The 20,410-nt window shown below is 41.3% G+C and overlaps 1 protein-coding gene across 2 annotated transcripts in view; it reads right to left on the bottom strand.

Moving 5' to 3' along the window:
• calcrla (calcitonin receptor-like a) overlaps positions 1-20,410 on the bottom strand; it is a 125,930-nt gene that overhangs the window by 27,827 nt on the left and 77,693 nt on the right. For both annotated transcript variants that reach the window (XM_055147977.1, XM_055147926.1), the window contains 5 exons: positions 18,148-18,235; positions 2,135-2,222; positions 1,911-2,061; positions 1,358-1,468; positions 260-372 (listed from right to left, as the gene is read on the bottom strand). In XM_055147977.1, coding sequence (XP_055003952.1) covers positions 260-372; positions 1,358-1,468; positions 1,911-2,061; positions 2,135-2,194 — 435 coding nt within the window. In that variant the 5' untranslated portion in view covers positions 2,195-2,222; positions 18,148-18,235. The remainder of the gene's footprint in view (positions 1-259; positions 373-1,357; positions 1,469-1,910; positions 2,062-2,134; positions 2,223-18,147; positions 18,236-20,410) is intronic.

Raw genomic sequence — 20,410 nt, 5'->3', positions numbered from 1 at the left:
TTTACATTAAGAAAACCACTCAACCATTCACACACACACACACACACACAGTCACAAACACACCAGTCTACACAGCCAATGGGGACGAACGACAGTATTCATCTGTGGGAAACTGGAATCGCACCACCAACCACCAACCTTTGGATCAGAAAATGAACACTCTACCAACTAAGCTACTGTCGCTCATTTAACTTGTTTAAAACTATGATAAATATTCACAGCAGTGCATGTTGTTAGCCTGATTTCAGTGTTCTCTCACCACTCTGCCTTCGTTGGTGTGCTCGTTGCATCGGGTGTAGTTGGTCCATGTTCGGTTGGACTCTGGATGAAGAAACCACTGCCCGCTGTCAGTGCAGATCTTCGTCACCATCTCTGCAACATCACAAACAAAACAACTCAATACAACTCAGTACAACTCAATACACTATGTGCTTTTACTCCAGGCACTGTTCACACACAGACCCCAGAAAATTGCCAGGACACTCAGTAGTAAGATTGTCAAAAGTACCAAAAATCAGATAGTAATCACTACTACTACTTTAGAATGACCTTGAGCTGTAGCAGAACAAGTATAGGAGCACATAGACTAGTATACAAAATGCAGGTAAATTCCCAGTTCAGACTGACTGCGTGAATGGGGCCTAAGTTTTATTTGGCCTACTGTGTCCTATACATTTGATCCATCCTTCAGTGTCTCTGTAATGATGGACGGCAGATAATATGACAGAAGGTTATAGAGTGTAGCTGTAGCTGTGCAGAGGGACATTAGAGCGTGTCAGAGGGACACAGTCACAGTCAGTTATGTCACTTTTCTGTTCTGTTTTGTAATAAAAGGTTTATAGCTGAAGCGTGAGAGACTGTTTCACTTCGGGGCATCTGACACAAAACCAGAACAAAACATCCGAAGTACATCCAGAACATATCCTACACATTGTTAAAGGGAGGGGTGGAGTGTACTGTGTTAAAGGGGAGGTGAGCTCATTTAGTCATAGTCTTAAATCTGACACAAAACAGTTCAAAGGAAACATGAAGCATACACAGGTCTGAAGAAGGTGACATCATCACAGACAGAATCCAGTGTGAAACCCAGTACACTTCATATAAAGACAATCTGAGAGCTGCTGCTCCTCTGGATGTCTGGAGCAGTGGCTCTACTCCAAGCTCCTCTCTAATTTAAAAGTTATATACTTTCAAGTACTTCATTTGTGGCTGTGTGTTTTTGTCTGTCTGTGCAACAAAGTCCTGGAAGTAATCTGGACAGTGTTGCTCTGCGGTCACTCCTGAGGAGGAGTCTCACCTGAGGGGTGGAGCCTCATCTAAGGGGGCGGTGTCTAACCTGCAGAGGGAGGAGTCTCACCTGAGGGGTCAAAGTCCTGAAAGTAGTCAGGACAGTGCTGCTCTGCGATCACTCCTGCTTTGGTGTCGTCCCAGCACAGCCAGCCGTCCCACGTCCGGTTACACACGGAGTCTAAAACACAATAAGTGTACACAGTACTATACACACAATATATGTACTGTCATGTACACAGTACTATACACACAATATATGTACTGTCATGTACACAGTACTATACACACAATATATGTACTGTCATGTACACAGTACTATACACACAATATATGTACTGTCATGTACACAGTACTATACACACAATATATGTACTGTCATGTACACAGTACTATACACACAATATATGTACTGTCATGTACACAGTACTATACACACAATATATGTACTGTCATGTACATGGTACTATACACACAATAATATATGTACAAATACACAACTGTCCTACGGTTACTCAAGGAATCTGCACATATACTATTATATACACATATACTACTTTGTTCTATGTCTGATATAGAATGTATTATGTGTTGTGATAAAGTCATGTTTCTTGTATTCGTACCGTTCCTGTTTCCTGCTGAGTCCTTGAGTATTTTCTGGTAACACTCAAACTGAGCGGTGACGATCTTGTTCCGGGTCACCCCCATGTCGTGGTACACGTTTGTGGGGTGCTGCTGCGTCTCGTTCACCTCTGGACTGGCCTCTGCAGAAAACTACAAAACAACAAGAAATCATGTCAATATTTACTGTGTTTAGTAGAATAATTGTTTGATTGAAAGCTCATACCTGTGTGAAACTGCAGAGTAACAGCAGCGGAGTGACCCAGCTGCCCATCCACGCCGCCATTTTGTTTGGTCCGAGGACACAGCAAGATCTGCAACAACAAACAAACAGTCTGATTTTAAAGCTTTCCAGACACATTTTGAGCATCCTCAGTATTCACTGTGTTGAGTTTATAAGCACTTTTCACAACTCAAGTGTTCAGAGCAGACTTTCCCAGTATGCCATTGCTAACTGCTACTAGCATGCTAATAATTCTCTATCCTGTAGATGACTTGACATCAAACAGCCAACGGAATGAAGCTGGAAATGAGCCACGTTGGCTATAATCTTTACATATTTACATTTTAAATGTTGATTAATATGTGCTGTCCCTTTACAAAAAAAAAAAAAAAAAATATATATATATAATATATATATAATATTATATATATATATATATATATATATATATAAGGTGACCAGAACTTCATAATACAAAACTGTGACAAACCCGAGTTGGAATGGTTGATGTAAATAAAAGTGTGGAAGAGTGTGTACCATAGTCCATTCTCAGCTCACTGGTGGGTCAGTCATTATCTGAGGGACAGTCAGTGCATTTTTAGCTCCATGGTCATTTTCAAGTACAGTTATCTATACTTTAGCTGTTATTGTATTACTGTATTTCTGCTGTACTTGTCACAGTACGGCTTGTCAAAGCCTGATCTCATCAGATCTCAGAAGCTCAGCAGGACTGGGCCCGGTTAGTGCTTGGATGGGAGACACTGGGAACATCAAACGCCTCAGGGGGGCAACAGCTACACACACACACCCACACACACACACACACACACACACACCACACACACAACAAACAAAAAAAAAAAAACTGTTGTTGTGTCCTTAGGCAAGACTCTTCATCCACATTGCCTGGTATGAAAGCAGTGCGTGATGTTGTCAAAGGGACCAATGGCACAAATTGCAGCTGTGGCTACAATAGGAGTTTACCACCACCGAGTGTTGAGTGAATGAACAATGAACTGTAAAACTCTGGGTGTCTTGAAAGGCGCTGTATAAATGCAAAGATGCATTAATTAATTAAAGAAATGGTAATATATTTTCCCCTTTACTGTTGTGAGGATCAAATAGTATGGAAGCCGAGAGGGGTCACAACAAACGCAAACGCCGCAACAAATGCAAATGTGACAACACAACAAAAAGCCACAATACACACCAAAAAAAGCCACAACGGAAATGACCGCAGGACTCTATTTTAATGCAAACGCTGCAACAAATGCAAACGCCACAACACAAACGCAAATGCCACAACACATTAAAAAGCCACAACACATTAAAAAGCCACAACGTAAGTGACCGCGGGACTCTATTTTCCGACGGACCGATCAAGTGGCAAGTGAAGAAAAAGAACTACAACATGAAAAGTAAAAGAACGGAGAAGTTGGAAAAGTAAGTAAAAGTAATTTATTGTTTTATCATTATTCGTTTCACATTGTAGTTCTTCTTCTTCACTTGCTGCTTGATCGGTCCCTTGGAAAATAGAGTCCCGTGGTCACTTCCGTTGTGGCTTTTTGATGTGTTGTGGCATTTTAATGTGTTGCGGCGTTTGCATTAAAATAGAGGCTCGCTGTAATTTCCGTTGTGGCTTTTTTTTTGGTGTGTTGTGGCTTTTTGCTGTGATGTCGCATTTGTATTTGTTTCACCGTTTGCTTTAAAATAGAGTCCCGTGGTCACTTCCATTGTGGCTTTTTTTGGTGTGTTGTGGCTTTTTGTTGTGTTGTTGCATTTGTGTTGTGGCATTTGTATTTGTTGCGACATTTGCATTAAAATAGAGTCCCACGGTCATTTCTGTTGTGGCTTTTTTTTGGTGTGTTGTGGCTTTTTTTTTTGGTGTGTTGGGGCTTTTTGTTGTGTTGTCGCATTTGTATTTGTTGCGTCGTTTGCGTTTGTTGTGACCCTCTCGGCTTCTGTAAAATAGGGACACTTGGGACATTTCATAAATAAAACCGTTAAATCAGTGTTTTTGGATAAATCTTTTGGGACAGGAGACACGGGGCTCAACACTGGGACTGTCCCTCTGGTCCCCCAACTCAGATCATGATACAATGTTATTTAACTCACACAGTGTTACCTGAGCTACACTGGACTTTTTATAGAGTAGAATTTCGTAAGCTGCACAAAGTTAGTGGAGTGCCCGCGCTGAGTCATCAGCTCCTATAGGACACACATATGCTAATAGGAGCCAGATGACTCATTAGGGCCACGGACGATTCAGCTAAATGTGACAAATATTCACACCTTAGGGAACTTCAATGCGCCATACCTGAGTTTTACTGTCTGAAAAACATGAAAAACAGAACGAGAGCATTTGAAACAGTCTGAAGTGTTCCAAAGTTTCTTCCTCACTGACCTTACGCATTCAGAGCCTCCTCATGACTCACCGCGATGAGTTTATAAAGAAAACACACCTTTTCTGACCCGAACCAACTTTTTTTTCTTTTCACATCGTCAGAGAGAACTTTCTTTAGTAGGAAACAACCGTCATGCCCTCCTTCTGCTCCACCAAATCTAAACCAAATTTAAACCAAATCTAAACCAGACCTAAACCAAATTTAAATCAAAGCTAAGTCAAGTCTAACTCAAAGTTAAAGCATGTGGAAAATGTACAGACACTAACTGACCTAATGAACCCAGGACTGATATTTTTAGAAAGAAGAGAAAGAAAGAGAGAAGGGGAGTGAAAAGAGAGAGAGAGAGAGAGAGGGAAGGAGGGGGAGAAAAAGAGAGGAAGAGAAAGTGAGGGGGAGGAAGGGGAAGACAGGAAAGGATAAAAAGTGGAAGAGAGAGAAGGCAACGAGAGAGAGGAGAAAGAGAAGGAGTGATGAGAGGAGTGGAGAAAAAGAGAGAGGGGAGAGAATTGAGATGGTGGGAAGAGGAAGAGTGGAGGTAAAGACAGAGAGAGAAAGGGAGAGAGTGAGGGGGTACAGGGAGAGAGGGACTACTACTACTACTACTACTACTACTACTACTACTACTACTACTACTACTACTACTACTACTACTACTACTACTACTACTACTACTACTACTACTACTACTACTACTACTACTACTACTACTACTACTACTACTACTACTACTACTACTACTACTACTACTACTACTACTACTACTACTACTACTACTACTACTACTACTACTACTACTACTACTACTACTACTACTACTACTACTACTACTACTACTACTACTACTACTACTACTACTACTACTACTGCTGCTGCTTTTGATACTACTACTACTACTACTACTACTACTACTACTACTACTACTACTACTACTACTACTACTGCTACTACTACTACTACTACTACTACTACTACTACTACTACTACTACTACTACTACTACTACTGCTACTACTACTACTACTACTACTACTACTGCTACTACTACTACTACTACTACTACTACTACTACTACTACTACTACTACTGCTACTACTACTACTACTACTGCTGCTGCTGCTTTTAATACTACTACTACTACTATCTCTACTACTACTACTACTACTACTACTACTACTACTACTACTACTACTGCTACTACTACTACTACTACTACTACTACTACTACTACTACTACTACTACTACTACTACTACTACTACTACTACTACTACTACTACTACTAGTAGTACTACTACTACTACTACTACTACTGCTACTACTACTGCTGCTGCTGCTTTTGATACTACTACTACTACTACTACTACTACTACTACTACTACTACTACTACTACTACTATTGATGCTGCTGCTGCTTTTGATACTACTACTACTATCTCTACTACTACTACTACTACTACTACTGCTACTACTGCTACTACTACTACTACTACTACTGCTACTACTACTACTGCTGCTTTTGATACTACTACTACGATCTCTACTACTACTACTACTACTACTACTACTACTACTACTACTACTACTACTACTACTACTACTATGCTGCTGCTGCTGCTGCTGCTTTTGATACTACTACTACTACTATCTCTACTGCTACTACAACTACAATCACCACCACTATTAGTACTATTATCACTACTACTACTACAACTACTACAACTACTACTTCTACTACAACAACTACTACTAATACAACAACTACTACTAATACTACTACTGCTGTTGCTGTTACTACAAAAACAACAACTACTACTACTACTGCTGCTGCAACAACTTCTACTACTACTCCTACTACTAGTATTAGTACTAGTACTAGTACTCCTTGTCTTGTTCGTGTGTGTATATCAGAGGTTCCTGGGCTGTAGAAGATGAAGTGCAGTGGGTCCAGAGCCAAAGTAAACAACACCGCAGGAGTCTGAAACTTTAACACCTCCAAATGTTTCTCTAACACACCAGGAGCGACGGAGGGATGAGATGAGAGAAGAGAGGAGAGAGAGGGAGAGACATCAGGGGGTTAGAGGAGCGACGGAGAGACGCCGAGAGGAAGGAGAGAGGGCAGAAACATCAGGAGTTTAGAAAGAGAAAAAAGTGAGAAAGAGAGGAGGTACAGAGGGATGGAAAGAGGGTGGAGACATCATGGGGTTAGGGAAAAAGAGAGAGAGAGAGGTATGGAGGGATGAGAGAGGGAGGAAAGGGGGGAAGACAGGTGAAAAAAAGAGAGATGGGAGAGAGGGGAAAGGGCTGGAGAGAGAGGGTTAGACCTCCAGGAAAAGGGAGAGAAAAACAACAGACGGGAGGGATGGAGAGAGAGAAGAGGAGTGGATATCGGGGGGAGTTAGGTTAAGAAAAAAAGAGAAGAAGAGCGGAGAAGGAGAGTAAGAGAAAGAAGAGAGGAGAGGAGAGAAAGACAGCGGGGAGTTTAAGAAAAATACAGAGGCGATATTAATAAAGAGAGAATGAAGAGAGAAAGAGGGAAAGAGAGTGAGAAAGAAGAGATGGAGAGAAAGAGGAGATGGAGAGATGGAGGGAGAGTAAAGTTCCCGGAGCCTGTTTGGATGCACTTATTTAACGCTGTTTTCAAAGTGGAATCAGAAAAACAGATTTGTGGCTAAAAGCAAATCATTAAGAACACGTCAGATGAACAGCTCAAGCCAATATGCAAATGTATGCAAATATATGCAAATGAGATGTTTAGGGTGTTGTGGATCAATTATGGAACAACACTTTAAGAATGAGAAAATAACAAGTCTGCAGTTCTTTAAGGAGCCCATATAAGGCAAGTTTCTCGTCTACGTTGGATTGTTTCCTCATTAAGAGTTCTTCTTCTTCAACCTGGAAACACTCTGTTCCACCTGGTGATGTCATGTGGTAATACAAGAAGTGCTCCACTATGTTTCTAAACTCCATACAATTTCACTAGAATCATGTGGATCATTTCAGACCTGTAATCTCGACTGAACTAAAGGTAAAAGGAGCTGTAAACACAACTCCAGGTGTGTTTTCAAGGAGGTAACAACATTAGAATGTGGTTAAAAGTTCACAAGAGTCAATAAAATGACAGTGGTGGAAAGAGTAGGGATGGGCATGGTTAGTCGATTAATCGATAACTGATCATTAAGAATTTCATCGATTACGTTAATTTTAATCGACAAACCGAATGTAGGCTGCTGTGACCAAACAGGTGTGTACATGTGTCTCTGCATCAGAAGGAGCGAGACACAAACAGTGGGTCAGTCTGTAACGTACCGAAGCACAAATACGTATTTAACGATGATTTGTACAAGAAATTCCACGGCTTTCCGTTGCGTTCGGGACAAGTGTGAGTCCATGTGCACAGTGTATAAAGCAGCACATATGTTTCTGTGTCCAGTGGGAAAAAGTTTTTACCAGGTGAGAGTCTCGCTCAATGTGGATGACGAGTCCCCACCTCCCTCCCCCCGTACGGTGTCCTGGTTTTAAACAAACACAAATCTGTTCACACTAACCTGTATTCACCTGAGTCATGTCTTTTAATCTGACAGAAATTGAACCACATCAGCGACACAAGAGCTGGAGTTTTATCTTCGCTTAGTTTATGCAAATTAATAAGGTTTTAAGTTTTGTTTCTGTGAGAGTTGCGCAAAATTGAATTAAACAAATTATAATGTCAAACAGCTGATGTGGCTCTAGAGTGGTTACGGTTTATATGTCGTAAAGTTGAATTTATTTATGCAGATTAGTGCAGATAGTAATAATAATGATGATCATTTTAATATAAAAACGTTAATGATTAATCGATAATCGATTGTTAATTCTTCCGACGATCGATTAAGAAAATTTCATCCAATGCCCATCCCTAGGTAAGAGTATTGAATATTTGGACATAAAAATACATGGCTACATGGTAAATTAACTCAACAGGGAAGGGGAATGGAACATAGACTGTATATATGAGTGGATATAGTTAACGCACTAGCCACCATGTGCCAAAAAGTTCTCCAGGAGGCTCTTCTGGAGAATTTTTGACTCTGGTTCCAGTTGACTTACATTGGATCTTGTGGCTCCTCTCTCTGTACCTGCAGCTGTGAGCCTCGACATTTTAGCCTTAAAATGTTCGTATTAACCCGCGACACATGGTCCTGATTTTTTTTTTTTTCCGCTGTTTTGTCCATCAAAAAAATCTTATTCATACCATAGAGTCTGGCTCCAGATTCGCTCCTGTAACCATGAGCATCGTGAGCCTCATTTGAGCGGCGCTGAACGCTATGGGTGATGTCACACTCGCTTAGCCCACTTCTTTTCTACAGTCTATGGAATGGAAGTGAGCTGTGCAGTGCATTCTGGGGTGAAAACAATGCGTGTCACCATGACAGTATGCACGAAGAACTGAGTGAGAAGTGAGTGAAATAGCAGCTACAGTTTAGTATAGTTTAGTTTTGTTTGGAATGCTTAAAACTAGTGGAAAAGAACGTCATGACCTGTACAGAGACAAACTCTGGTTGCTCAGTTTGATCAGTGATATGGATCCTTATGAGATACCTGCAAAACAAGGGCCTAGAGACCCCAACGCCTTACCTCCACTGATATTCTCAGATATTGTGGCGTGTTTAGTATGCAAAGTGAGTGCTTATACTGGTGCTCAGTTTAGGAATTATACGTCTTTGGAAGACTACGTTTAATTTATGAACGGTTGCTTGGACTGGTTGCTTGGAAATCATCAAACATTTGGTCAAATATGTTTCTCAGCTCATCCAAGCTGCTTCTTCAGTTCTGGTCAGATGCTGGTGGACACTTCCTTCCTGGCTGAAGGGAGGAGCTAACTACACTGAAACTACTCTGAAACTAACACATCTACTTGTTTACAGATTTGTTAGTTAGTTAGGCCTATTCAACTTGCACTGAGTGTGGGCTCATATTAGCAGGGCCATAATCGAGCTTTCTCAATTCTGGGCCTGACTTGGCATTACTATAGATCTCTTTGTTTGTTTTGCTTGAGGTTTGAGGATGGAGTAGTAAATGCCTAGCCCAGAGGTGTCCAACATACGGCCCTTCAAGATCTTTAATCTGGCCCTCGGCAGATTTTCTACTCAAATATTTCAATTACATTTTCTATTAAAATATTGGTAGTTTTCTGCGGTGCTTAGCATAGCAGCATCTACAGCGCCTCTGTGCGTGGCCCCTCCCACCACAGCAGCACAAATGAAGAGTTCATCAGTTAAAAAAGATTTCTATAATAGACTTGCATTTCTCTGCACAAATATTTTAACTTATTGCTATTTTTGGCATTTATATGCCATTATTATTAGTTAGTTTGTTTGTTTGTTTTTTTTCAGCCCCTTTGGGATCAAAGTAAGTAAAGTAAAGTAAAGTAACCAAAATGAATTTGACACCCCTGGCCCAGCCTGATTCATTAGCCGGTTTCACTTCCTAGAAACTGTCTGACCTGGCAGCATTAAGATTCGTTCACTTGACGGTAGGTGGGTACTTTTTATCATTTCACCAGTCTATTTGGTCGTGATGTATGTAATGCACTGCTAACCGGGATAACTGGTATATTAAGCTTTCCCCAAATCCTGTAGAAAGAAGGACAATAACGTCTTTCCTCTTGATAAAATTCACCAAACATTCTCTTTGTTCCGGCTTTAAATTCTCGATCGGGAATTGTTGACAAGACAGAATGTCTGTCTCTTCGCTGATTGGCTGGTGCTCGAACTCGCACTTCCGGGGTTTTTGCGAACTGTCTAGTGTATTCTGATTCCTGATCTAGTCGCTGGAGAGAAATGAAATTGAGCAGAGGCACTAGGTGGCACCAGCCTGGCTAGCAAATACCAACTCCATCCTCAAACCTAATGCAAAACAAAACAAGACTAGGAGGCGTCGCCGGGTGAGTTACGTCACGATCTGCCAATGGATCGTGGACGCCTGGGTTAATGATCAGTGTCAAGTGTCGTCAGAGTTTTCATGAAGGCCAAAAGCATCACTGAACAGCAAAGTAACAGCGACGAGACTGAATTGGATAATGACGAGACGGATCCAGGCTCGATGCCAAAATCGCCAAACTGTTAGACTCAGACACTGAAGATGAAGAATTTGATGGATTTATGGAAGAGGAATGAACAGAAAAGGTGAGTGTATGTGTTACAACTGAATAATTTTGAGAGTTATCGTGAATCTGACTGTTTTGTTTCTCTTAATTCGCCTTATAATACCTATAATAAATAAATACAAATAAAATAGTCTAGAGAATTCAACATTACTGATATTTCGCTTTATAATCCAGTGCGCCTTATAGTGAGAAAAATACGATGCTACCATTTAATTAGTCTATTGTCTAAAGAAGAAGAGGTTTTTTTTATTATCATTGTGTATCAGAATCAGTTTTGAGCATTGAGTTTGGTCCTGCCTATTCTCAATCTTAAAAAAAAATTACATTTAAAACCCGCAAAATCATACAAAAAAACTGTTATTTTCTAGTTCAAATCTAGAATGTGGTCTTAGATGTTGGTTGCGTCGGTTGCTGGCGTAAACACCTCCGCTCCTGAGAATCTTTCCTCAGTGCGGCGAGTGGAAAAGACACAAACTGATTAGCATTTGTGTTAGTGACAAAATGCTAATGTAATGCAGCAAGTAAGTCCGTCTCACAGCGACAACAGAGACGCGAGTTTAACCGGTTTAACTGTGGAAATGAGGCGGGAAACCAAACCAAATCTGATTCATTACAACTATAATTATGTGCAAATTTTAGAAGAGTTATTAAAGAGTTTATAAAAAATACAACAGCAATTAAACTGAAAACACTGAGTTAAAACTACACAAGGACTAAAGCAGGACTAAACCAGGACTAAAGCAGAGTTGAACAAAAGACCAAATCAAGACTGAACCAGGACTCAACCAAGGTCTGCTACAGGACCAAACCAGAATCAAATCCAAGACTAAACATGGACTAAACCAGGGCTGAGCCAAGGTTTGGTCCAGGACTAAGACCCAGGGCAAACCAGGACTCAACCAGGGCTGAACATTACAGGTGTAAATGAGGACTAAACCAAGACTCAATCAGGACTCAACCAGGTATAAACTAGGACTAAACCAAAACTAAATCAGGGTTAAACCAGAACTAAACCAGGTCTAAAACAGGACTAATCCTGAACTAAATCAGGACTGAATCAGGACTAAATCAGTTATTAACCAGGGATGAACCAAAGACAAAATCAAGATTGAACCAGGACTAAACCAAGGTCTGGAACAGGACTAAGACAAAGACTAAACCAGGACTGGACCACTTCCTGAAGCATGAGAGAAGACCGAGTTCCAAGGCAACTGATACAGACTCGTCCATTGAGGTACTTTTGGTCTGATGATCATTTCTGGGTAGGTTCTTTTTTCAGACCTAGAGTTTGTTTTCAATGTTCATGTCCATGATGCACAGGGAAGATGGCAGCATCAAAATAAAAATACTTGGTCCAGGCACGTTATGGTGTTCATTTTGTGTTAACTAATTAATTCATTATAGCTGACAATTATTTTAACGCAGTTAACACAATTTTTATTTATTTTTTAAATTGTAAACCTCCATTGCTCACTGACTTTTATTTTGAAAATGTCCACCGTGAGCCTAGAATTGCTTATTGCTGCTGTGTCACAGAAAACAGAGAGAAAGAAAGTGGAATAAATAAACATGGAGAAGGGTGAGGAACTTTTACATGGACATTTTCATTTTAAAGTTCTTCAGACGGCGCAGTCGACACAGACAAAGTCATTTGTAAAACTGCAACACTGAACTGTCTCATCACCGAAGTTTCAGGAGTCTGAAATAAATATCACCTAAACAACACACTCTGCTGATGCAAATCATTCAATGAAACAAGTAGAGCGAGGCTTCAGGCGACCAGGTGAGAGAAACATGTCAGAGCCGTCGCTCCGCACACGCACACTTTACGCACAGCGTGTAGGCCACCGAGAGCTTGAGGGGGCACCACATGGGCACCACCGTGCAGTCGATCACTCTTCGTCGTAACCCTCACTTTTCCTCCGTGAGAAGCTGGTGCCAGCGATCGCATTCTTAATAATAATAATGATATTCATGTATGCCTTAGCAACTGGCTTTGTTAAGGAAAAAAAAAGTTCTAGGAATTAACAGACTGCACTGAAAGAGTTTTCTGGGTATGTGTACCATTTTTTACTGTTTTTGACTGAGATTCTCATTTTTATATCAAACAGGAAACATTAAAGCTCTGGCAGTGGAAATACATTTCAGTTTTATATTTGGTTTGATTAGATTTTTTCAGTTGAGATTTACACTGAATACTTTATTTTACTGCTGCTGATCACATGCACTTTACTTTTCAATTCAATTCATTAAGTAAAAAAAAAAAAATGCCCTGAAATTGGTTCTTTTTTGACTAAGATTCTCCAAAGGAAGAAGAATAAACATGGACTTTAGACTAGTGCACTGCTCTGCTCCTGGATAAAGAAATACTGTTTGCACAACACTTTTGTTTACATTTCCAATAAAAGTCACTATACGCTACTTTTGAATTCATTAACTGGTTTTGCGTATTAATCATTAATCATTAATCATGCCTTAATCGCATGAGGTAACGTTACCATAGATCAGGGGCATAACAGAAAAAGTGCAGAGGAAAATGAAAAAACACAATATTACAACACCAGTGAAACTGAACAGAAAATTCAGGCAATTACTCGTCCACCCAGAAGAGAAAATAGAACTAGAGCATAAATGTAATGTCATATACGAAGTCCCCTGCATATCGTGCAATAAAACACACATCTTGGAGAGGTGGAACAGAGATATGTGTATACAGTTGTATCTGACTTTGGGACGTTAAAGCGGAGGAGGATGAGATGGTTTGATGTTCAGGATCAAATATAATCTTACAGGTCCAAGAGTCACGAGGCCTGCAGGAACTACGCTGACATTTAATTAAAGCAGACAAGCTGCGGATTCACCGCAACACGGCCCATCTGAGGGGAAATCACCACGGAAACACACGCTTTTCACTGGCGTACGAGGAAAACGGTTCGGACCAGAGAGGCGAGGCAGAGGAGCAAACACGGCTGGTAATTGGAAAGAATTATAAGATCATCGGGAAAAGGTTGGGTCACAAAGGTGGTCCAGAAAAATCCGTGTCAAATCGATATAAGAGAGACTTGTTTACACGTACAGATTTGATACTCATTAAACGCCCGTATTAACGCAATTTTCTGATCTGTTATAATGTTTCTTCATGACAAATATACCTCATGTAATACAGGAAGTGCTCCACTGTGTTTTTAAAGTCCACACACCTTCACTAGAATCATTTGGATCATTTGATTTCAGCTCTGGGATTGATAATCTCTTCGGAACTAAAACTAAAAGGAGCTGTTCACTTGAAAACTACCGCTTCATGACATCACAAGGTGGAACAGAGCATTTTGAGCTTTGGAGATGTCAGCAGACTAATAATAAAACATTTTTCAACATGTGTGAATGAAACAAAACACAACTTCAGCTCTGTTATTATGTTCTTTTTTCAGACCAAGAGTTTGTTTTCATATGTGACAGTTTGTTGCTCTTCTAGCCAGGCTGGTGCCACCTAGTGCCTCTGCTCAATTTCATTTCACTAGGTCAGGAATCAGAACACACTAGATGGTTCACAAAAACTCCGGAAGTGCGAGTTCGAGCACCAGCCAGTCAGCGCAGAGACAGACATTCTGTGTTGTCAACAATTCGAGGATTTAAAGCCAGTGTGGTGTAGGATTTTGAGCCCGTGGTGAGGTGACCCCGGGGTCAACATACCATATAGTATTTTGAACCCAGGGTCAGAATCCTATTATGGTATGTTGACCCCCCTGTGGAATTATTCTCTGTGTTTTTAATGTTTCATTCATGTTAATTCACCATGCAACATAGGCTGCGTTCAGACTGCAGCCTGAAGTGACCCAAATCTGATTTTTTTGGCCCCTATGTAACCTGTGTCTGATCTTTTAATGACAGTCTGAACGACACAGATCCGATTTTTTCAAATGCGACCCAGGACACTTGGAAATGTGCTCCTGAAACTGATACATATCTGATCTTTTGACATGCGACTTCAGTGTGAACGGCCAAAGTGCATTCATTCTACTTACACGTTATCAACAAACCACAAACGTCACTATTCTGTGCTGAAGTTGGCGAAAATTGTTAATGAACTCCGTGTCACTGAAGTGAAGCACATCACCACTCACCACTCTTGGCTCCGTCTCCACATCCACACGTTTCTTTCAACGGACGTCGCTGCCGCTGTCCCACAAAACACCACAACCAAAAACCTCGTCTTCTCTTCTTAATCTCCTCCTTAAAACAAGTAAGTTGTTCATGTTCTGGCTCCGGTACGAGAGGAACTTTAAAATCTCCAGGTGCTCAATGCTGCGTCCATGTTTGGACAACTTCTGTAAACACAGAGACGCTCGCTGCGGTTGACGTCGTCGTGTCTCCAGTGTCACATGCGGGACACTTTTGGGCCGTTTAATGTTCACACTGGAGTCACATACAAGTCACATTTAATTGGAAATGTGAACGACCTCGCAAAAAACATCGGATTTCACAAAAAAAAATTGGAATTGAGCATTAAGCCCTGCAGTCTGAACGTAGCCATAGAAGTAGTGCAATGTTCAATGACGTGATGTGTCGTCTGGACCTCGGAGTGTCACTGGGGTCGGGATATGATGTTGTTATGGACTTTAAGTTGTATATGAGGGGTGGGTCTGAAACCTTTAGCATATGCCAGTCTATGATAAACACATGTTGGGTCAAAATTGCCGTGTATGTTTCTGCTGAAAACGCTAAATCAACAGGTTATGCAGTCAGACGGCTGGTATAAAAGCACCTGTTTTCTGTGAATAGTCAGAATGGGGGACGTCGTGTAAGGGGACGTTGTCGAGGGACGTTGTCGAGGGACGACGTGAAGAGATGCCATGTGGCTGAATCATGTAAACCAACTTGAATCGGAGACCTGTACCTGCCTGAACCAATAAAGAGACATGTGTGAGAACTGTTTTAACTCTCCAAGACTCTTTTTTTAAGACTCTGTTCAGGTTGCCTCCAGGAGTGAGCTGACACCCCCTATAGACTATTGACCCCCATGAACATCTATATTTTATTCATAAAAAACTTAAATTCTATAGAAAAACTTTTAATATTATTACTATATCTGCAAATTAAATCATACTGACATATTTAAAAGTGTTTTTGAAGAACTCAGATGCATTTTTATGTCGATTATAACTTCTGAATGTTAAAAATGACTTAGTAGTTTATTAAACACATAATTTACTGAAAATGAGATAAGTAGTTATTCATTAGTTTGGTAATCAAAGTGATGTATAATGATTTGAATCTTGTTAAAATAAACAGGGCTGATCAGTTGAGTAGTTAAAGAGGGGAAACCTGTGGCTATAATAATCTGACCCCCCAATATGTTTATTATAGTTATGATGATGTAAAGTAAGAAGTCATGTTAGTTGAATATTGACAATGATCAATTATATATAAAAAGGTCAAAATCCTATGACTATAATAATCTGACCCCCCCCAATATGTTTATTATAACACAACATGACTAAATTCAAGCTCATTATTCTTACAAACCATTGCCTAAATTGACATTATGATGAAGAATTATCTGAACAGAGCAAACTAAAAACCACAACAATGTAAAACACAATATAAAAAGTGACAAGATTGTTATGTATATGTTACATTTACACAAAACACCAAGCCGTTCTCCATCAAAACATTCCTTAAAATACCTTAAAAGAAAATGTATATGTAGCAATATATAATAAAAGTAAATTACATGAGAAATAATGATCAGATAAGTAACGAGTAAAGAAAAAAGTAAGAGGAGTCCAAATCCTACAGGGGGGTCACTTTACTACAGCGGTATGTTCAATGTACTATGGGGGTCAAAACACTATCACACACCGGTACAAAGAGAATGTTTGGTGAATTTTATCAAGGGGAAAGACATAGAGGCTTTGCACCGTCACGTGACTATAGCAACAGTACCTACGCCGCCATGACACCGGGCAACACTATGTCACTGACTTCAGCAGCATCGGAGAAACATGGGCAGGTTTTGTTGTGTATTTAGTTGTTCTAGACGCTCTGAAAGGGATAAAATGAATCGTTTCTTCACTGTTCCTCTGGAAATGACTCATCAGGATCAAACAAGGGAATTATCGAAAAAAAAGACGTGGATTATAGCTAGCAAAAATAAACCGCAGAGATTTCCTATGATACCATCAAGACACACGAAGTTTCATCGAGGTATTTGCTCTTTAAATTGTTTCATAGTTTATTTAATGAAAGAAGCACATTTACTGAACTAAAATTTCATTAATTTATCCAGGAAAACCCGCACTAGTTTACGATTCAACAAACCCACACTGGGCTCCTCTGATCAACATGACGCACGAGTCGAAGAGTCTGTGAACCGAACCTCCAAAGAATCGACCATGAAATGATCCATTAGAAAGATCCGCTCGCTAAAAGCGATTCATTCTAGAAGACATAGTTGTGGATAAGCAAGACAATAAAGAAAACATGGTCCTACGACGAGTGACATGTTTATATGTGCGCTGGAAGATCCAGTTTCTACTGCCACTCACACTGCAAATGTTTTCTTTTTACATTTTAGTTCAGTAAATGTGCTTCTCTCATTAAATAAACTATGAAACAATTTAAATAACAAATACCTTGATGAAAGTGACGTGAGTGTGTCTTAATGGTACCACAGGAAATCTCTTCATGGTTTATGTTCTCTAGCCATAATTCCCGTTTTTTTTTTTGATAATTCCCTTGTTTGAGCTCCTGATGAGTCATTTCCAGAGGAACAGTGAAGAAACTGTTTTATCCCTTTCAGAGCGTCTAGAACAACCAAATACACAACAAAACCTGCCCATGTTTCTCCGATGCTGCTGAAGTCAGTGACATAGTGTTGCCCGGTGTCATGGCGGCGTAGGTACCGTTGCTATAGGGGTCACGTGACGGTGCAAAGCCTCTATTGCTCTTCTTTCTATGAGATTTGGGAAAGTTTAATATACCAGTTAGTCTCGTTAGCGGCGCATTACAGACGTCACGACCAAATAGCAGCGAATGGTTAAATTAAAAAAAAGTACCCGCCAACAGTCGAGCAAACGAATCCTAATGCTGCGAGGTCAGACGGTTTCTACGAAGTGAAACTGGCTGTATAAATCAGCTGAGCGACACGTCAAAGCAAGATCACGTGACTCTGAGGAAGAGCGCAGGGAGCAGAACAAACTATCAGGTCTGAAAACAAACTCTTGGTCAGAAAAAAGAACCTAATAACAAACAATTATCAGAAGACCAAATGAACCTCACTGGACTACATCTCCAGGTCTGTTTTTGAGGAGGTAACAACATTCTAACACGACTTAAAGCTCACATGGAGATGTTATTGCTTCACAGTACAACATTACAAAATTAAAGATGTTTTCATTGCTCAAAAACACAAAAAAGATGAATATAAGTAGATATGTAATAGTTCTGAGTGTTTTTGCCACTCCACCTTCTTAGTGTCCAATCTGTGGTCAGCGCTGGTCTCTGGTCCAGCAGTCTCTGATGTAGTTGAGTGAAGTGTGCTCCAGCTCTTCCCTCTGCAGAAGTGAAAAACACATCTGTGAGTCTGTTGTGTTTGTGTCGTCTTTTTGGCAGATTTCACTTTCTTTAACACTACGCCTACTGAGAATTTTACTCATCATGTCCACAAGTGACCCAGATTTCAACATGACCTTCTCTTTCCCTCTTTCCCTTTCTCCTGCTCTCGCTTTTCTCTCTCTCCACCCCTCCTCTCTCTCTCCTCTCTTTCTGTTTTCCACCTCTCTCTCTGTCTCTCCTCTCTTTCCTCTTTCTCTTTTTGTTTCTCCTCTCTCTGTCCCCCCCCCCCCTTTGTCTGCCCTCTCTCTCTGTCTCCCCCGTCTCTCTCTCTCTCTCTCTGTCTCTCCTCTCTCTGTTTCTCTCTCTGACCCCCCTGCCCTCTCTCTCTGCCCCCCTCTCTGTCTCCTCCCTTTCTCTGCCCCCCGTCTCTCCTCTCTCTGTTTCTCCCTGCCCCCCTCTATGCCCTCTCTCTCTGCCCCCCCCATCTCTTTCTTTGTGTCATCCCCTCTCTCTCCCTCTCTCTGCCCCCCTCTCCCCCTCTCTCCTGCCCCCCCCTCTGTCTCTCCTCTCTGTTTCTCTCTCTGCCCCCCCCCCGTCTCTCCTCTCTCTGTTTCTCTCCTTGCCCCCCCTCTCTCTCTCTCTGTCACCCCCCTCTCTCCTCTCTGCCCCCCATCTCCTCCCTCTATCTCTCTCTCTCTGCCCCCCCCTCTGTCTCCCCCCTGTCTCTGTCTATGCCCCCCTTTCTCTCTGTCTACCTCCCAACTCTCTCTGTCTCTCTCTCTCTATGCCCCCTCTCTCTCTCTCTGTCTCTTTGTCTCCCCCCTCTGTTTCTGTCTCTCCCTCTTTGCCCCCCCCCCCGTCTCCTCCCTCTCTCTCTCTCTTTCTGCCCCCCCCTGTCTCTTCTCTCTCTCTCTGACCTCCCTCGTCTCTCTCTCCTCTCCTCTCTCTCTCTTTCTCTCACTTCACAATATTTGATGATAAACAGCTGCTGATTTCCCGTCCTGACTCCTCCCTTCCTGTCTCCTGTCTAACCCTCTTTCTCTCTCTCTTCCCCATCTCTCCCTTTTCGTCCATCTCTCCGTCCCCCTCTCTCTTTCTTTTACTCGCTCCTCTACCTCTCCTCTCTCTCCTCCTCTCTTCACTCCACACCGCTGGCTCAGTCCTGATGTTGTAGTGTGCACTTATTCCCTCCTCTCTCTCTCTCCTTCACTTTCTCTCTCTCCTCTATCACCTCTCTCTCTTTCTCTCTGTCCCTCCCTCCTTCTTGTAAACTGAAATGATGTTGTAATACTGGGTTTCGTTTTTCTTGACAGTGATTTTCAGACGTGTGGCTCAATCCACCGCAAAGAGGAAACAGAGAGGAGAGAAAACGTTCAGATTATCACTGATCGAGTCTTTTAATGAAATGACATGGTCGACTGAAGATGTGTGCTGCCCATCAAGGCCAAAGTTCTCCAAACCATTCTGTATCTGTGTATCAGACCACACCTGCAGGGGGCGTTCATGCAAAAACTACTATTTATATAGAAAAAAAGGACAAGGGAACAAAATCCTAGTTCAGTCTGGATGAAGTTTTGGGCTTAGATGGAGCTACTCTGTCACAAGAAGTGATATATAAGATGATAGTGATGTTGTGAATCTTATCTCCTCAGGCAGGTTGTTCTAAAACCGAGGGCCCGGACTGAAAAGGCTCCGTCACCTTCGTCAGGAGTCTGGACTTTGGAACAGACACAGGGACCTGCCTGAGGATCTGCGGCTGTGGGACGCTCGGACGGGGTTAAACTTTCTGAAATGTAACTTGATGCAACATCTAAACGAGCTTTAAAAGTGATCAGTAAAATCTTCAAATCATTTCTAAAACACAAGAGCCAGTGGCAGTTCAAGGATTTTTCTGAAACAGGAGCCATTAAGGGGCCACATGTTACGTTCAGGGGCCAAAAACAAGGTACATCCAAGCATACAAATGATTCATTCCGTACGGTGCAAATACATTTGGACGGTCATCCAGTACCTTTTTTCAAACATAAATAAAACATTGGAGTGTCTATTTGCACCCTGGGTGTTAATAGTTCAATGGACACGATTCTTCTATTTACACCCATCTCAAGAAAAAAGGGAATGGTGACGTGTCCGCTTACGGCATTTCCTGTGAAAAGTGCGGGAAGCTGGATTTG

Source organism: Boleophthalmus pectinirostris, unplaced genomic scaffold (assembly GCF_026225935.1).
Source record: "Boleophthalmus pectinirostris isolate CB_2022bp ecotype Guang Dong unplaced genomic scaffold, ASM2622593v1 HiC_scaffold_1, whole genome shotgun sequence".
NCBI classification, from domain to species: domain Eukaryota; kingdom Metazoa; phylum Chordata; class Actinopteri; order Gobiiformes; family Gobiidae; genus Boleophthalmus; species Boleophthalmus pectinirostris.
The sequence above is the reverse complement of the archived record's forward strand: the minus strand, read 5'-3'. Positions and strand labels throughout refer to the sequence as shown.